This window comes from Rhinatrema bivittatum, chromosome 11 (genome assembly GCF_901001135.1).
Source record: "Rhinatrema bivittatum chromosome 11, aRhiBiv1.1, whole genome shotgun sequence".
NCBI classification, from domain to species: Eukaryota; Metazoa; Chordata; class Amphibia; order Gymnophiona; family Rhinatrematidae; genus Rhinatrema; species Rhinatrema bivittatum.
The window spans coordinates 87,436,433-87,455,370 of record NC_042625.1 but is presented as its reverse complement, the minus strand read 5'-3'; the positions used below and the strand labels follow the sequence as shown (position 1 = coordinate 87,455,370).

The 18,938-nt window shown below is 44.9% G+C and overlaps 1 protein-coding gene across 7 annotated transcripts in view; it reads right to left on the bottom strand.

Moving 5' to 3' along the window:
* Window positions 1–2,286: 2,286 nt before the first annotated feature.
* The window catches only part of FGR (FGR proto-oncogene, Src family tyrosine kinase), a 69,396-nt gene continuing 52,744 nt past the window's right edge, over window positions 2,287–18,938 (bottom strand). For 6 of the 7 annotated variants that reach the window (XM_029619520.1, XM_029619517.1, XM_029619521.1 and 3 more), the window contains 6 exons: window positions 13,859–14,023; window positions 12,090–12,269; window positions 11,360–11,436; window positions 7,743–7,896; window positions 6,751–6,882; window positions 2,287–5,715 (listed from right to left, as the gene is read on the bottom strand). In XM_029619520.1, the coding sequence (XP_029475380.1) occupies window positions 5,507–5,715; window positions 6,751–6,882; window positions 7,743–7,896; window positions 11,360–11,436; window positions 12,090–12,269; window positions 13,859–14,023 (917 nt within the window). In that variant the 3' untranslated portion in view covers window positions 2,287–5,506. Of the gene's footprint in view, window positions 5,716–6,750; window positions 6,883–7,742; window positions 7,897–11,359; window positions 11,437–12,089; window positions 12,270–12,804; window positions 12,961–13,858; window positions 14,024–18,938 lie in introns of all 7 variants that reach the window. The other variant, XM_029619516.1, reaches the window with a different exon arrangement.

Sequence of the window (18,938 nt, the reverse complement as noted above, 5' to 3'; positions counted from 1 at the left end):
AACGGTATAGAAAAGTTTTTAAATAAATAAATGATGTTGTACCATAAAGGATACAGAGGCATTATGATATTCTCTGTTTTATTCTCCATTCCTTTCCTAATAGGGATGTGAATCGGGCTTCGGACAATTGAAAATATTGTTGATATTTTCAAAATCGTCAGAAATCGGGGGCTCCCCCAAAACGATAGGAAAACCCCACGATATTGATCGTGGGGGTTCTCTTATCGTTTTGGGGGAGGGCGGGAAAAACAGCACACAAAAATAACCCCTAAACCCACCCCAACCCTTTAAAACTAATCCCTTTGCTTCCCCCACCCTCCCGACCACCCCAAAAACATTTTACAGGTACCTGGTGGTCCAGTGGAGGTCCGGGGAGCGATCTCCCGCTCCTGGGCTGTCGGCTGCCACTAATCAAAATGGCGCCGATGGCCCTTTGCCCTTACCATGTGACAGGGTATCCGTGCCATTGGCCGGCTCCTGTCACATGGTAGGAGCACTGGATGGCCCGTGCCATTTTTAAAGATGGCGCCGGCCATTCAGTGCTCCCTCTATGTGACAGGGGCCGGCCAATGGCACGGATACCCTGTCACATGGTAAGGGCAAAGGCCATCGGCGCCATTTTTATTAGTGGCAGCCGACGGCCCGAGAGCAGGAGATCTCTCCCGGGACCCCCACTGGACCACCAAGTACCTGTAAAATGTTTTTGGGGGGGGGGGTCAGGAGGGTGGGGGAAGCAAAGGGATTAGTTTTAAAGGGTCGGGGTGGGTTTTTTGTTTATCGGCTCGGGCGCAGCCGATAAACAAAACCGTGATCGGGCCCGATGGAAAAAAACCCACATGTGAATCGGAACTGGAATCCGAACCGATTCCGGTTCCGATTCACATCTCTTTTTCCTAATAACCCTCAGCATTCTATTTGCTTTCTTGGCTGCTGCTGCTCACTGAGCAGATTTCAACATATCAACGATGACACCTAGATCCTTTTCCTGAATGTGACTGCTAATGTGGAACCTTGGCATTTTGTAGCTATAATCTGGGTTACTCTTCCCTAAGTGCATCACTTTGCACTTGTTCACATTAAATTTCATTTGACATTTGCATGCCCAGTCTCCTAATTTTGCAAGGTCCTCTTGTGATTTGACAACTTTGAATAATTTTGTGTCATCTGCAAATTTGATCACCTCACTTATTGTTCACATTTTCAGGTAGTTTATAAATATTCAAGCCGTTGAGCCCATTAAAACAGACGAGATGTTTGTTTGGAAAAGTGTAATGGAAGAGCCGAAGAAGAAAATTAGAGTTTTTCTTCTTCGGCTCTTCCATTACACTTTTCCATTCAAACATCTCGCCCATTGTACTTATTCTGCTTCCTCCGGTGATGGCACCAGATTTCATCATGTGACGGTCACTGCTGTCAGGCGGCTCCACCATTGTTACCCACTGCATCAGGTCCCAGATTCCACCATGATCTGGACCTCCAGGAACTGCCTCTCATAGCTGCCCCAAGCAGTCATTTAGCTCCCTAGCATGCGCATTCGCAGCACGTTGGTCAGAGCTGCTTTCTTCTGCGCATTCATGGCACGTCGGTCAGAGCTCAAATATATCTATATTGATTAAAAAGCATTGGCTCTAGAACAGATCCCTGGGACACTCCACTATTCACATTTCTCTACTGGAAAAATGCACCATTTAGCCCCACTCTCTCTTTTCTCTCTTTTAACCAGTTTGCAATCCATAATAGGACACTGTCCCTTATGCCATGACTTTTCATTTTCCTAAGAAATTAAATATAGCTCTGCATCGTACTGGAATGATTGCCTCACAGAACTAAGATCTGCCAAGGAACCCCCAGGTCCTGCAAAACACCGGGAAACAGTCCAAGGTGGCGAAGAACTTTGAGAAAGGAGATTAGGATGGACTCTGGCTTTCCAGAATCTCATGACTTCCCATTATCTGGCAGCTCTGGGGACTGGGGAGAGGATAAGGATGTTATCCTGATTCTGCATGCATTAAACTTGCACGCCCTGCTTTGCCTGGGATAAAATCAGGCCTGGAACAGCTTCTGTTTCACATATGGAGCCAGGATAAGGAGCTGTGGCAAACATCAAGCAACCAGGTATTCCCTGCAGGTGTTCACAGCCCCTGCTCTGCATCTTTAAAAACAGAGCACCAACATTAAAGCACATTCCCAACCCTGGTTTATACCCTTCTAGTCACTGTCCCCCATTTTCCACTGCCTTCATTCCCACAGGGAGTTTCGGTAAAGAAAAACAGGAAAATAGGGCAGTCAGTTTCTTGTTAGAAATGTTTATTACTCTTTATTTATACAATTGATTAAAAAAAAACAGCAGTCATTTCATATGAGTCTCTGGTAGGCAGCATACTGTGTGTGTGCATACACAAACATACTGCAGAATATGAATTATAACTTGTTTTGGGAATAAAATACAACTAGGGAATAATTAATGCACTCTTTACAATCCCGCTCCTATTGGGGACCATTCTCTCACATATATGGTAGAAATCCATCATTGAGATTCACCTCAACAGCCACTGTACTATCCTCTGACAGATCTATTAGGCAACACCCCACTGCATCACCTTTAAACAGGAGTCAGCTCACACCTGTGAGTCACCCAGTCAAACATGGTAGCCCCCACTGAAAGAAAGCTGAAAGTCACCGGGCAGCCCAGGTGTTTAATGCAAATTCCATCTGGCAGTGAGCAACTGAAAACTGTATATTTTAAATGCTTAGCAGCTCCCTTAGGGCCAGGTGTACTAGAAGGGTTTTCCCATTTTGTATCTATGGGAACATGGTTAGGTCATAAGCTCCTTAATGTTTCTGCATTCCTAGGAGTCATCATGTTGAAAAGTGGGTATCACAGGATGTCACAGTGGCTAGTTTGGGTTCAGCAGGAAACAGGCAGAGGCAGAATGTGTGATGGTTTTGTCAATAGGTCTGCAGGAAGGTGATGCTTAAAGAATGTCAAAGCTTAATTTTACAGCAAAAGTGTTTCTCCCTGCCTGTAGGAATGTTTGGTACTGCATGTTACCTTTTAGCAAGCAGTGGTTTTCCTGACATGGAAGAGAGAGCCTGGGATGTGCATAGGGTACTGAGTCTTCCCAGACTCCACCCTCTTCCACGACTGCTGTACAGTACCAGTATAGGACCTAAGACATATCCTCAGAATGCAAAATACTTGCCCATTACATGGAAGTTTGAGAGATTTCTACAGCTCACCAATGGCCAAAGCACAGAATACCTTCTTAAGAGTGACCAGTGAAAAGAAAACCCGCATACAGGTCACGTATTATCCAAAATGGCATGGTTTTAAAATGGATGTTCACTTAAACTCTTAATCTTGGAAGTTTGAGTCGCTGTCCCTCACACTGTCCTTGAAATTCATAAAAAGCATTTTGCTCAATCCAGTATCCGAGTGAACAGATAGGGTCTGCTTCCTGGAAATGTATGGGGCAGATACTCAAAGAAAAGATTTTATGCAATGGGCACAGAGTCCTCAGAGATGGTATAAACAACATGAATTTTCACTAGCATAAAAATCTTATAGTTCATACGAAAACATCTGAAAGTGCTTGAAGCAATCATCCAGTGTAAAAGTTACTGAAGGAAAAGGCAGAGTCCCAGGTTTGACCCTCAAGGAGCAGAGATAAGAAACCAATGTCTCTTGGAAGGATCATCCTTTATCCCAGCGCATTCTTCCTGTGCAGTAACGGACCACGTGAAAAAAGTGATTAGTAATTGAGATGAGTCCATTGGCTGATTGCACTGCTTGCGATGAGAGGGGAAGAAGGGTTTAATATTGACATAACACTGCGGCACCGTTTTAAATCACAATGCCCAATTGCAAAGCTCCCATCACAAATCTCAACAAAAAAAAACCTAATTCCTTTCCTCCATCTGGCATTCATTTTTTTTTATTTTTGGCAGGGCAAATTTGTGCAATGGGAAATAAGATTTAAAACTGTGCTGCCTTTGGACAGATTTGCCCTGCCTCCTCCAAAGGTGAATAAAGAGGGAAATGTGATGGACTAAAAGGTTCTCAACCACATGAACCAGAGTTGGGGAAACTTTGACAAGGAAAGAGAAAAATAGGGTTTGGAATTTTTTTTTAACAAATTAATAAGAAATCTTCCTCCTCCATATAAATAATTTACAGTTCTGGCAACATTAGCTTGTGAAAGAAGAGTCAGTCTCTGGCAATTCACCTCTCTGTAAGATTTAAACATTATGGCTTTAGCATTTTGTTCAAGTTTGGAAAATAATAAGAGACAAATGAACCTGAAATAAATCAGTATGCGAGAGAACAATTTTATGGCAAGTCTACCCAGCATAAAAACATGATACATGCCAGTGACTGACAGCTGAATTATCCAATTGGGGGGAATCATTCCAATGGGAAAGGCAGAACTTTTCCTCCTCTGGAACAGAGACCCCCAGAAACAGCAAACCTTATTTTGGGGTTTGTTTGTTGTTTTTTTTTTTTTCATTTTTTTAAATGTTATAAATAAAGAGGTACTGAAGACCTTGGATAAATACAAAGTGCGCAACCTTAAGAAGCAATTCATTAACAAATAAAAATAAATTAAAGAACAAGAGGAGTAAAGAGCAAGAGAATAGAAAAACAGGTTTCATTACAAATAATTCATCCCCAGTGTATTAAAAATAATAAATGCATCTTAGAACGTGGGCCAAAGAAGGGGTAAAAATGGTCATTTGGCGCCATCTACTGTGAATCAAAAGGTACTGCAACTAGCAGGCGTAGACCTAAGCCTCTGACGCCACTCTAATATAAGCCAACCCTGAACCAAGACTGAAGGGTTGTTTTGGGGGTTTTTTTTGGGGGGGGGGGGGGTTATTAAGTTGGGGCTTCTAATTATTTTGACTCCCAGAAACATGAGAAAATATGCATCCAGTATTTGAAGGCTATTTGTTTCGGAGTTCCAGGTTTTAATATCTCCAAAAGCCCATCTGACCCTACCTGCTTCCCTCTCCCAGGCAAATCCCAGTAAAATAAATGGGTGGGGAATTCAGCCATAATTGTCTTGGCTCTGTCTGTGCAGTTATCAGTCAGGGGAGAAGGGTACATGCATGTGTTTTATTTGGGGGGGGGGGGGGAGAGATTGCAGGTGTCACTGGAATTTACTCAATCATCTTGCTCCCCCTCTCTTCTCAAGCAGTCTTCAGCCATATTAGAGGTGAGGTCACCTGGTTTTACCCAGAGCATATCTGTCACACCTGGGCACAGACCAGGAGACAGAACCTGGAGAAGTCCTCTCAGTACTTGTTACTAAGATCCTCTTCCCAGTGCTGAACTGTTTCCCTTTCCAAGCACAACCGATAAGGCCAAGATTCAAAAGAAAACAAGTTTAAAAAAAGGAAAAGGTGATCTTCCCCAGGGAAGAGCTCCAAAAGATACCGGCCTCTTCAAAAGCAATAGCACATCCAACTGTCTTTCTACTTGGCAGCAACAAACTGCTTTGCGATTTCACAGGTTCTCGCCAGGCTGGTACTGAGGCTCCGTGGCAGTGAAATAGTCCTCCAAGAAGGACTGGAGATACTCAAAGGTGGGTCTCTCTTCAGGCTCCTTCTTCCAGCACTGCAGCATCAGCTCATGCAGGGAGGATGGGCATCCACTGGGACACTGCATGCGATATCCCCTCTCCACCTGCTCCAGCACCTCACGGTTATTCATGCCTAGAAAGAGTTGGGACAAGCATGGAGAACCTCAAGGTATGAACACGGAATGGCACGTCTTGTTCGTGAAGACAGCTCAAGCACATGCCCCCTGTCATTCAGCAGTGCGTGTGAGAAAAAATAAGGCCATTTGCTACATCAGGTTAGGGGTGTGAATAAAAATTCACACCTGCAGCTCACACCATTAACAATGCATGTTAAAACATTAAAAGTTACCTTTTTTTTTTTAGATCAAATAAGGTATAACAATTATCAAAATGCCTGAGGGATCTAAAACAGAGGCTAACACTTTTTGTTACATTTTGAGGTTCAGGTTACTTCCCTTTCAAGCGTATAGAAATGAAATCATTAAGGTGTGGAGGAGTAGCCTAGTGGTCAGAGCAGCAGGCTGGGAAACCAGGGTTCAAATCCCACTGCTGCTTCTTGTGACCTGGGGCAAGCCCCTTCACCTTCCATCTCCTCGGGTACAACTCAGGGCCTTGTTTTCTAAGCTTTGTTTCCCATAGACACAGAAGGGGAGAAAAGCCTTAGTAGATTGTGAGCCCTGGGGGGACAGGGAAATACGTACAGTACCTGAGTGTAATCTGTGCTGAATACTGGAATTTATTTCAATAAATAAATAAATCTGGTTCGCTGTTTGCAAGTTACTCCAGCTGTCTACGCAGCTGAACACAGGATCAATGCATGCAGATCCCTTGTAGCTATTTGTATATACATCCTGGACTGAAGTGGATTACGTTACTCCAGTTGTATATATGAGCTTTATTACACATGCAAATCCACCTGTTGCTCCCAGTGCAAATGTGAACTGTGATTCAACTTCAGCAGAAATAGAGCTGGCTTGCTCCTGCTGTAAAGCCTGCCTTCACATGTTCCTGCAGCTGTGCTTAAACTCAAGGCTGCTTTGTCTGCTAAGCATCATGCAACCCCATGTAAAGCACCCCACACATGACTCCTCAGAGATGGGGGGGGGTCTACAGCTGCTTGGGGAACAGTGTGCACACATCCTAGCATGCAAGATCTATGTCCCTGTACCTGGATAGGGAACGCGGCCCTTTGTCACAAGCTCCGTCAAGAGAATTCCAAATGACCACACGTCCGACTTGATGGTAAACTTTCCGTACAGCGCAGCTTCAGGTGCTGTCCATTTAATTGGGAATTTGGCTCCTGTTGTGGGGATAATGAGGGAGATGAATGTTTGATTACATAGGGGAACCAGAAAGGAAGGTGACAATGCCTGGACTCATCTAGTGGTGGAGGCAACAGAGGCCACTATTCTAACAGAATTTAAATTTGCTTGGGACAGATATAGTTGGGCAGTGGTAGGGACAAGATGGAGGAGGCTGGGTGAGAGACATGGGGGTTGGGGGAGATGGTATTTTAAATAAGGGAATTTACATGTTCACCCACCTAAAGTGAGAGAAAACTAGAGAGAAAGACAATTGGGCAGACTATGGACAGCAGATCCACAAGCATAGACAGCACAGAAAGGAGACACCAGCACACTCACAACACCTACACATCACAGTAAGTATAGGTCCTATATACAATCTCTATGGCAACTACAAAATCTACAATATCCCGCAGCGCTGGACCCTGGTAATAACTATCTATCTTAGCTGCATTATGCAAACTGCCCTTGCTGCAACACTAAGTCACCAAGGGTCCTTTCTGTACTGAGCAGGGTTACATCAGTAGAGTAAAATGAAGCTCACTCACGATAGGCTATACCCAACACACATTTATTTGTCACTGCATTTAGGAGGAGGCATTCGGCCATAATCCCACAGATGGAAGCTTTTCCTCCCTGCTTCATCAGTCAAGCACATATGTCTTGTGTTAGTACAGTATTAATCCTGTTCAGTGTGAGAGAACTGCACACTCAGAAACCTGGTGAATTTGCTTGGCTGAAGACGCAATGGGATAAGATTTGGATGCCTGCAAGTGAGATCAAAGGGTGCCTGGGCATCTTGTGGAATTATTATACCAAGAGCAGCCTCTTGCAATAATGGGTGCCCAGAACTTACCTTGTCGTGCCGTGTACTCATTGTCTTCAATAAGCCGCGCAAGTCCAAAGTCTGCAATCTTGCACACCAGATTATCACCCACCAGGATGTTAGCAGCACGCAGGTCCCGGTGGATGTAATTCATCCTCTCAATGTAGGCCATACCTGCTGCAATCTATATACAAAGGAGAGGGGCAGAGTGAGCCACTGGCAGAGCTGGGGGGAAAATGGCAGATATCTGACTGCCACTCTTCTAGGAGCTACTCTGCAGACCTAAGTGAATATTTCGATATACTGGCAATAGGATACGATCCACCAGTTTTATCACACCCCCTACACAGATGACACTCTGCACCTGCTCTATCCATTTCCCCGTCTCTTGTCCCTGTAAAATGTATAGGTTCTTACTGACTCATCAGTCATCCAGGCAGATTAAAAAGAGACTTTTTTTTTAAAGATGGGTTTTAAATGTATGTTAAGATGCTATTTTTAACAAAATAAAGCTCCACTGATACATTTCATTGGCAATATCCTAATGCTCAGAAATTCTAGAGAAATGGGGATTATAACTTCTAACAGGAGTGGAGGGCATTTTTGAGCCAGGACTGCTGGGGAGGCTGCCTGGACTGTGACTGGTGCTCTCCCTTGCTCGCTTCCCTGGGTATTTACGATGCTCCTGAGGCTGAGGTGCTCTCCCTCGCTCGCTTCTCCGGGTATTTACGATGCTCCCGAGGCTGCGGGCTGCCTGTTAAGCAGCTGCTTGGCAGCATTCCACGCATTTGCTTTTGGGCCAGCAGATAAAGGTTTGCTTTCGTGGGATGGGGAGGAAATACCAGGGTGGTGGTGTGGGGTTGGGGGACAGGTGGCGAGCATCTGGAATCCTGAAAGGGAAGAAGGTGAGCGAGGGCCTAGGATCCTCCCTGAAGAGTAGGCGGCCTTTAAAAGGTAACTTCTTCATGCGCTTCTTGGACCTGGAGTCAGCTGCCCAATTGCACAACCACAAGAGGCAATGCACCCCTACCAAAGAGCCACCATCCAGGCAGAGCTCTGCAACAAGTCATACTGGGCATCTGCCAGGACAGCCTCATCCTGGCCACCTCCTCGCTCTTGGGAAGCTGTAGCCAGCGGAGAGCCCAGATCACCAGGGCCAAGCACATCAAGAGTTGTACCGCTGTGGCCAAAGCAACAAACCTCTGAGGGGCGGCTCCATCTTCCTATCCTGGAGGGCTTTATGCGATACACACCCCTCCACCAGCATAGTGGTGTGTCTGGTCACTGTGTGACCAATGCACCAACTTCTGGTACTTGAAAAAACTTCCACAAACAGTAGGTGGAGGGGGATAGAGCCGGTGAAAGAGATTGACTCCCTTCAGACTTGTCTGAGGAGACTCCCATTCCGCCAACATCATCTTCTCCACCTCTGGGTGGAGTGGGAAGATGGTGGTAGTTTTGCGTTTCTCCTTAATGATGGGAGTCCCATACCGGAGTCTCCTGTGGCTTGGACTCCTCCGGCACAAAACCACCTGTTCAATCAAACAACTTATTTCATGAATTACTGAATCATCTTCCAGGCCAGAGGGATTGTTCCCCCCTCAAAAGACATCGAACTCTCTGCGTCCCCGATCAACATATTCAGAGGGTCCTCCCGCGAAGGTCCTGGTGCCCCAATGGCTGCCGTGCCCACTTGGCAGGAACCAGACCGAGGCCCTCTGGTACTCTAGGGGTAGCCCCCTACACACTTCCCATAGTCTTGCGAAGGCACAAACAGCTTGGTGCAAAATAGAGCCAGGATCAAGAATGGAGGGGAGTCCTTGCCTGCCGCTAGTGCCTCCCCAGGGCCAGGACCCCAATCGTAAGGGAGATCCCAAGATGGCTGCCATCTCAGAGGTCCATATGGCAGATCATGTGGCAGGCCCCTTCGAGCACGGCATGCTGAAAACAGAAGCAGGTGGGAAGGCGGGAGCTAGGCCCGCCACAGAACACTCACCGGGAGCCTCCCTAGTACATACGAGCACGCCAGGCAGATTGACCCCATCCTGCGGCAGCTCAGAACATGCCCCAGGCTTCACAGCACCATGTTGCATACCCTAGCCAGGATTCTCCATCCTGTCTCTCCTCCGAGAAGGAAATGTGCCATCATACCCAATGACAGTCGCAAGAGACGACCGTTGCCCCTCTAGACACTACAACGTCTGCCACCTGCTTCCTGCTCAGCCCTCAATAACCATTGCCCCTGAATTAAGTTTAGTTGAATTGTTTTTTTTTTGTAGCAACCAACTCTGGCTGCCCAATAGAGGAGGGATGGGGAGTCCCGACCAGGTCAGGGGGAGAACAAAAACCAGGAGGAAAGAGACAAAAGAAAAACCCCTCTCAGAATGGAATAGAAAAAGAAATAAGAATAAACTTAGCTGAATGCCGTCTGACTTTTTTTTTTTTTTTTCCATGCTGCTCCTCCAACCCAGCTCAAGCAAACACCCTCTTAGGGGCTGGGAGGGTATTGATGGGCTTGAACTGCTGACCTTAGCTAGTGGCCTGGCCCAGGGGTCTGATCGCCAATTCAATGTCCAGCTGCTGCACCACCCAGCCCTATCATCCACTGGAGGCAGGAAATCCTGGATCTCTGTTGCTAGCACCACCCGAGGTTCTGGTTCCCAGAGCACAGGCCACATGGCAAATCAGAAAAGAGCCAGACCACTGGCTATGTCCATCTCCTTTTGCCAAACATTAGCAACCCAGCCCAGGGCAAACTGTATAAAAGGGACACTTCCCTGCTCCACTGGGCTTGCAGTGCAGAACTGCCAACAGGTTCCACCACTGTCTCATGGGGGATGAGGGATCTGGACCACCAGATGTCCACCCCACAGACCTCCAGACCGAGCTATCACAAGGGTCACCAACCCTCTGCTCATCTACCTCAAACCAGGGGGGGGGTGGCCCCATCAGGACCTCACAACCCCCTGGGAGGATCCAGAAATTTTGTCTTTTAATTTTGTTTCTTTCTTTCTCTCCAGACTGCAGGTTTTACACCATCTACCATCTGCTGGTGCAGAGAAATACCGAGGAACTGCAGGTGGCACACGGGGTTATGTACAGTGTCAGTGAAACTTTCTCTGTCTCCATCTGCTGGCAGGGAGGCAAAACCCAGGAGTCTGGACTGATCTGGGTCTGTACAGGGAAACTATGGTTAAATTTTAAAAAAAATGCACCTTGTAGGGAAATTATGATTTAAATCAAGGCTTTCTGACCAGCAATTGACTTGATTTATGTTAAATCCAATCTGTCAATCATCTCTGTTCAGTTCTTAGTCATAAGACACTATCCTTCTCAACAACCTTGCCACAAATGAAGTGATGTAGGATGGCAGCGCATAGGCAGAGCTGTGTGGATTAAGCCTGCATATTCCTGCCCACTTGGTGCATTGTCACCAGCCCCTGCTATCTGGCACTCAAGTCTATAAATGCTAATGGTCAACATTGTATTTTAACCTGATGGTTTTGGGTACATTGCACTTTGCCTAGCACAGCTTGTCTGCTATAGGCGAAGAATAACTATTTTAATAAATAATAAGTCCATAAAAACAGGAGAGAGATTGCAGTAGCAGGGAGGAGGCACCAACTCTGCAGCCCTGATTCAGTTACCTGGGCTGCCATGTCCACCAGCTGCGGCAACTTAAGGAATCTGCCATCTCCATCCTTCAGGAAATCCAGCAGGCTCCCTGCAGTGGGGATGAGGAAGGAACATGGGGATAATATACATGTAGCAGCTTTCTAGTCTGCAGACCTCTGCTTCACCTACTCACACACAGATTAAAGCAGTCACGTGAGCAGCTTATGCTTTCTACAATTAAAATCATTCAGTCCACTCTTTTTCATTGTGGGTTTGATTTCATTGTTGTAATGATGGTGTTTACAGTTATTTGTAAATGCTCCTCCTTCTCAGTCCCTTCCATTACTATACGTCTAAGTAAACTGCGCCACTGTTGTGTTGGTCATCACCAGAATTCTGTGCAAACCCCAGACTGATACATGTAAATTATGAATACAGAATGCAGGACTGATTAATTGGCTGTGTGTAGAAGATTTTTTAAACCAAAGAGTTTAAGTGTAATAAAAGTTATACAACTTTTATTCCAAAAAGCTATGAACATAAGTTATACAATTTATCAGGAAAAAAATTAAAGGAGACCCAGGAATAAGAACCAAAGAGCAAAGCTAAGAAACAGGCAAGTTAATATTTGGAGGACTATGGCAGTTTGAAAACACTTCAAGTATTTCTGATGTGATAAAGACAAAGAGACCTCCTGAGCCTGTGTTATTTTCAGCTTCCTGCACTTGTGGACTGGGGCAGGTTTCCTAGCCCCACACTAACCTTGACTCATGAACTCTGTGACTATGTATATGGGCTCCTCAGAGACCACAGCATAGAGCTGCACCAGCTTGTCATGCCGAAGCCTCTTCATGATCTGTGCTTCCTCCAGGAAAGCCTCGGGAGACATAGTGCCTGGCTTCAGAGTCTTCACAGCTACTTTGGTGGTGCCGTTCCACGTCCCTAAAGAGATAAGAAGATTATCAGTGTCTGAAACATTCTTTTCTTTTTACCCTATTGATTGCTCAAGTCTGTTCTACCAAAACTTCAGCCTCAAAGTCTTGTAACCAAAACTATCCAAGCCTGCTCTAGCAAAACCCATCCAACCGAGATAATCCAAACAAGCCTTACCAAAATCTTACCCTTAATGTAACCTTTGTCTAGCCATATTCTGTCCCTAAAAGTCAACCAAACTAACTCTACCAAAATCCTACTCACTAATCCTATCGGAATAAAACTCAGGTTCTCACATCTAACCAGCCAAGTACACCCAAACCTACCACGTTAGGCTCTCCTACACTTGTCTTCCCAAACACTCCAAAAGCATCAGGAATTATCAATGTCTGTCTGTCTAGGATCATCTGGACCTGAGCTGCCTTCAAAAACATGGCCTCCTCAGGACACCCCACCCTCTACATTTTGACCTCCTTCAGCCTGTCATTCTTCTTGTCTGCAGCAGAGATGAAGAGCAGCATAGAATCTCCGGCCTCTACGTTACCTATCCACACGTCACCGAAACATCCCTGGCCAAGCTTTCTGTCCAAGCTGATGGATAAGCGCGTTATCTCCCAGGCATCCTTGGCCAGCCCCAGAGTTTGAGGCTTCGTGTTGGTACATGCCTTAGTTAGTAGGTGGCAAAGACCGTCATTGAATTCTGCAAGCAATGGATGATATGGAAGAGGAAGAGACGGGGAGAAGGGGATGAAAAGGGAGGGGGAGAATGGAATGAGATGGGCATGCACATTCACTAGGGCAGAGAAAGGAATCCAGGCTGGGTCTGACTACCCATTGCTAATAGTTTTTCTCCCCAATTTTTCATTAGGTGTGTTCAACTTGTCTTCCAGGTGGCTTTGTTTGAACACACCAAGCATGATGTCTGGGCATATTTTAGAATTCCAACCGCACAGCTTTTACTAGGAGTGTAATTAGCTTCCATACCTTTGCAGGTAAAAAAAAAAACCAAAACTGCCATAGTTGTAAACTGTGTTCACAGTAAAATCTGGAATGGCCGAAGCTAATATGCAATGATAATCTTAGAATACTCCTTGGGTTCGAATGATAATACCAGATCACAGAGGTAAAAGGTGGTGGGAAAAATATGATTCACCAAATTGGAATCTCTCTATTGTGCACCTGGATTGAAGACAAACCACAAATTGGGCTTGCCATGGTGAGGGATCAGCTAAAAAGTCACAGCAGGTAGCCAGAGCATCACAGCCATCAGCAGGGTACACCAAAGCATCTGGCCCAGGAAGAGGTGAGAACCCAATGCATTTTACTGGTACCACTAGCTGGTAATGCACGTACGACATGCTCGGGAGTCGTGCATGCCAGGAGCACAGAATGTGAATGTTGTGTTTCATCAGGTTCAGTTTCATCCTGCTCAAGGTCACCTTAACTTGGTGACACTTAATGTTACTTTTTAATAACCAGAAGCAATAAGCTATGTGTGTGAAAACAGGCCATTCTCTGGCAGAGCTTTGGTGTTGCACCTCCAGGGCAATGCCTGCATTCCCTTGGTCTCTGCCCTCACAAAAGAACAAAGTTCCTACCCATCCACACTTCCCCAAACTGCCCATTCCCCAGCTTCTTCATCAGCTGGAGCGACTCCCGAGGGATTTCCCACACGTCTTTGGTTTTGACAGACAGATCAGCCAGCTTGGGCATCCCTTTGTGGCAGGGCACCACGAGGCGGCAGCAGAGGCCAGCAGCTCGCTCTTAGCAAATGAAGTGGAAGCACAAGATGTGACAAAAAGTGAGAAAGCAGACAGAGAGCAGATTAGAGACAGAGGCATCAGATGCAATAAGAAACACATTAACCACCAGACAAAAAACAACACAAATACAACCAGATCCCAGTGCAAATTTAATAGCAGTACCTTCTGCTCAAGGCACATTCAACCTTGCCTGGAGAAAAAGGACAATCTTAAGAAAAAGAAAAAAAAAAAGCCAGACACTTTCTCCATTCCCAGTTAATTCACCAGGAACACAGAACCATTTCAGAAAGAATTAACCACAGATTACATCAACTGATAGCAGTCCAGTTATGCTTTAAAAAACATGCCTTCATGAAGAAGACATGTGATACTGAGTGCTCCTTTTGACAAATAACATTATTAAAGTGTCCTTTACAAGATATTATTGAGCAGATGTGTGCTGCTTAATAATAACTTATTATATCAACTATATGTTTCTTTTCAACAAGGTTAGAACATGGCAGTTAAATGATCTACAGAATTCAGTCATCTGTTAATCAAGTAACGATGGAGTCCCAGATTCAAAGGCTCTACCTCTGCGACCATCCTGTCAGTACCAGAAGAAAAGAGAAGCACTAAGAGCAGGACACAGAAGCCAGAAGTGGCTGTGGTGATGAATGACAGCTGCTGCTTACAAGTTTTAAAATCCAATTTGCAACTAATATTGTCAGTTAGTACCGGGCAGCTCACTGCTGCTCAGGATCAACTTATGAAGGATTTAAAAAGACCTGTATTTACATGCGAGACACACATAAAGTGCGCCCCTTTAAAGTAAAGTGGATGCATATTATTAGGGGCATTGTGGGAAATTTTAATAGGTTGCAATAGATTAGCATTGTGATTACGTTCAAAGCAGGGTAGGTGCATACGTGTATTAGGGATGTAATAAGGTCAGGTCAACCTCTTTGATAACAATACAGATATGCATTTGGGGAAAAAATATCTAACTGGGGAAAGCAATAATGAAAGCCATTTCTAGGAGCAGAACAGAGTTTTACCCACAGAAATTGCATTTTTCATTATTGTTCCTGGGCACATTGTTCCCACAGAGAAAGGCGTTAAGTCTAAGGGTCATTTTTCAGGAAAGCACATTCATAAACATACTTTTGTTTTCATGAAGGCAGCAAAGCCCCTTGTGTTAAAATTCTCTTAGGGTTTGCAAGAGCACATAAACGCTGTGGCCTGTTGGAACGCTTGGTGAAGCTGCGATTTCACTGGTTGCTTGCCCAGCAGCGCACTCCAGCTGCTTCTTGAAGCAGGGGAGTTTTCCCACGTCAGTTCTGTCAGTCAAGGGCTAGCAGAGAGCCCCAGAACAGGATGTTCTTAGTGCTGGAAATGTAACTCCTGCTCAGAGGTGGAGGAACGTTTCTGGGGCTAGTGTTGGTCTGTGGGATTTGTGCACATAAGCCATGCTGGGTGCACAAATCGTGTTTTCAGTGCATAAATCATGTTTTATGCGGGCTAAACATATTGTGAAGACCTTTTCAAGTTAGCCTGCTTCTTTAAACTCCTGATGGTTTAGCATACGATTAGGTTACTGCATCAGGGCTTAACTTTTTTGTTAGCATGTGAAGTTCGTTGCACATATTTTACTCGTGTCTTATTACCACACCTTATTAATTGGAATCAAATTAATTCAGGTGTCCCTCGGGGATCAGCGTTCTACGCCATACTTTTTAATATCTACTTGAGTCCCCTGGGTAAATTGCTTAATGGTTTAGGTCTAATTTTTTTTTACTTATGCAGATGTTGACCACTCTCTCATCCAGATAAAAAATTCCCTTTCTTCAACAATGAAATAGTTAAATATATATATAGGAGCAATTCATAAATTGATTTTACATAATCAATTAGCACTTAATTTTCCTAAAACAGAGGTCAGACTTTCATGAACAAAAGATCCAGATGAGAACCTAAAATTACAATTTAATGGGGCCTTTATTCCGATATCATGCACTATCCATGACCTAGGGGTCTTATTGGAAACCAACCTCTCTGTGAAGGCTCATCTCAAAAACCAGCCAAAGTCAGGATACATGAAATTAAGAAAGCTGAGACAACTACAACCCCTCTCGGATAAAGAGGATTTCAGGACAGTCTTGCAGGCCAAACGTGTCCAAATGGGAGACTATTGTAACTCATTACTGTTAGGCGTTCCAAGCTCTATAATACGATCATTACAACTGTTACAAAATACTGCGGCATGGATGCTCTCTGGTAAGAGAAAATACGATTATGTATAAAATCAAGGATACAGTATAAAGTTTTAATGTTAATGCATAAATTAACTATGAAAAAGTACCATGGCTAGGCGCTTTATTATGAATACATACACCATCTAGATCATTACGATCTCAGGATGAAGTCCTTGTAGAGGTCCCATCAATGCTACAGACGCATGTTGGTGAAGTCAGGGGCAGATTGTTTTCCAGAGCAAGATCAGTGCTGAGGAACTCCAGGCCAGAGCAGTTATGAATCACATTAAACAGTGATAAATTTAGGAACATTGTAAAACCTTGGCTATTTAGGCAGGAATTTGAAGAGCAATTATGAAAAAGAGAGAGATAAGATGGATGAGACTTGCAGCAGGAAAGGTTCTGTTTGTGATTTTTGTTTCTAAATTTAGTTTGTGATTTGATTTTTCTATGTATGTTTTTGCTGTAATCCGCTGCGATCGTTCAGAGTTGGCCATATAGAATTTTTTTTAAATAAATAAAATGGCTTTCTGTAGTTAGACACCCGGATCCCTATGAAAATTGTCCTCCACATCTGAAGAGCTCCTAATCACTATTACAAACCTCAAAATAAGCATTAAACATCTGAACAAATGGCGATATTTCCAAAACCTACTTTTTATCTTTACAGAAACTTTTAGGTGTTTTATATTTAGGGTTGCACACTCTTCCCCAACCCCTGGGAACACGCTCTGCAATGCAATTCAGACTGCATGGGTTGGGGACAGGGTCACAGTGAGTATTTCACAGCCCCAGCCTATCTCCTGAACAGCCAGAACACAAACGCCGTCAAACAAGAGGCACAGCGGAGACACCCACGCAAAGAAACTGAGAAAAAATTAACACAAAAGACAGCTCATGAAGGCAAAGCACTCAGTGCTTCTCTACACAACTCTTTTTTTTGTAGGGAGAGGGCGGGTTTAATCCAGCATTGACAGTGGTTGATAGATAATCATTTTTAAGCACAGAAAGAATAATCAGTCACTACAAGCTTAACCTTTTAGATCCTGCTGATTGAAGGAATTATTTCCTGATGCCCCTTTATACATATCTTAGTTAACTAAGGGCCTTATTTTCTAAACGTACCGCACGCGGTAAGGAATGTTTCGCACGCGAATTGTCCCTTTTCGCGTGCGATACCAAGATGGGGGCGGAGTCGGCCCCGGAAGAGGAGGAGTCAGGGCGTCACCGGGGCCGACTCCGCGAAGACGCCGCGGACGATGAAAAGGTAAGGCCCTTTTCACATCCGAATTCGCTCCCAATAGCTACACCTCCTATGGTGGTGCTATTGGGTGCGAAACTGGCAGCGATCGCACCGCGGCGGTGCGATCGCTGCCGGCTAGCGCAGGCCCACCCCCCCCCCCCCCCGTTTTGGCCCCCGCCCCTCATTCCCTAAAGTATCGCAGGCCTGCGATACTTTAGAAAATGAGGCCCTAAGACCCAAATATGGTATAAAACAATGTGCAAGTAATTAAAAGTATATGAAAAAATGTTCCACTTGTGGAAGGTTGGTACCTAAAAGGTTAAGGATGGCATCGCTCCCTGCAGAGGTGTTAAGAGGCTGAAAAGTCTGAAGAACATTTTCTAAAGAATTTTTCTGAGTAACCAAGCAGTCACCTGAGTAAAGTCCACAGGCGGAAACTGCCCTCGCCTCAGTGGCTAGAAGTATTTTGCTGCAGGAAAAAAAGGGGGCAGGGGACGTAATGTTATGTGCAGGGATTTCGTTTTGAAATCCCCGTAATTGTGAACTTTGCACCTGCTGTTAGGCAGGTACAAACTAACCAAGGTCCCTGAATTATCAAAGGAAAATGCTGCAGGGAATTTCTCTGAAAAATCAGCTTGCAGGCTTTTAAAGTCATCCCCCCTACATGGGTTTCTCGCATCTCTGTCCAAAGAATCTCTCCCCATTCCAGTCCCAAGGCGCCCGTCAAGCTCCAGAGTCATCCAAGATTGCTCCTCCTCCCTTCGCTTCAGCTCAGGCTCAGCAGAATATTTATCAAGCTACAGGGATTACAAGGACGCCGCACAACTTCTAGACCCGTACCGAAAAAATCATTTCCGAAGATGGTTTGGGGTTTCTGAAACACTTACATTCTGAGAAAACATTAGCGGTGCTTTTGTAAACTGTCTTTGAAGTGGGAACAGCTTCATGCTAAATATGAGTCCGGCTATGAGCAAAGTCACCGTTATCCTGCTTTGTCCCACAAACTCAGCAATAACCATCCCGAAACCCAGAGGAGGCTGCCGCTGTGGGCTTAAAGTGCCGAGGCTCTCTCAGGAATATAGATTGTGGCTAGTCAATTAAATTGAATAATATGATTGTCCTAATGCCACCCGATGCTTTGAAATTAATTTTTGGATGCTGAATTATTAGCCTAGCTGCCCCGTGCTGTCAAATGCAATAAAATAAATATACATTGAATATATGATGCTGGAACTGGACAATGGGCATTTCTCACAGCTGAAAATCATGAAATCTAAGGTCAGACTATGGCAGTGACAAATCCAGCTGTGACAGGGCAGGCTAGCACCTGAAAGATGAGCGCCTCATTCCTATTGACTGTAGCGGTCTGATTTCCTGGTGTTCATGATTCTTGAAAGTACTGCACAGCAGAGCTGTCAAATAACCCATTTTCTAAAGG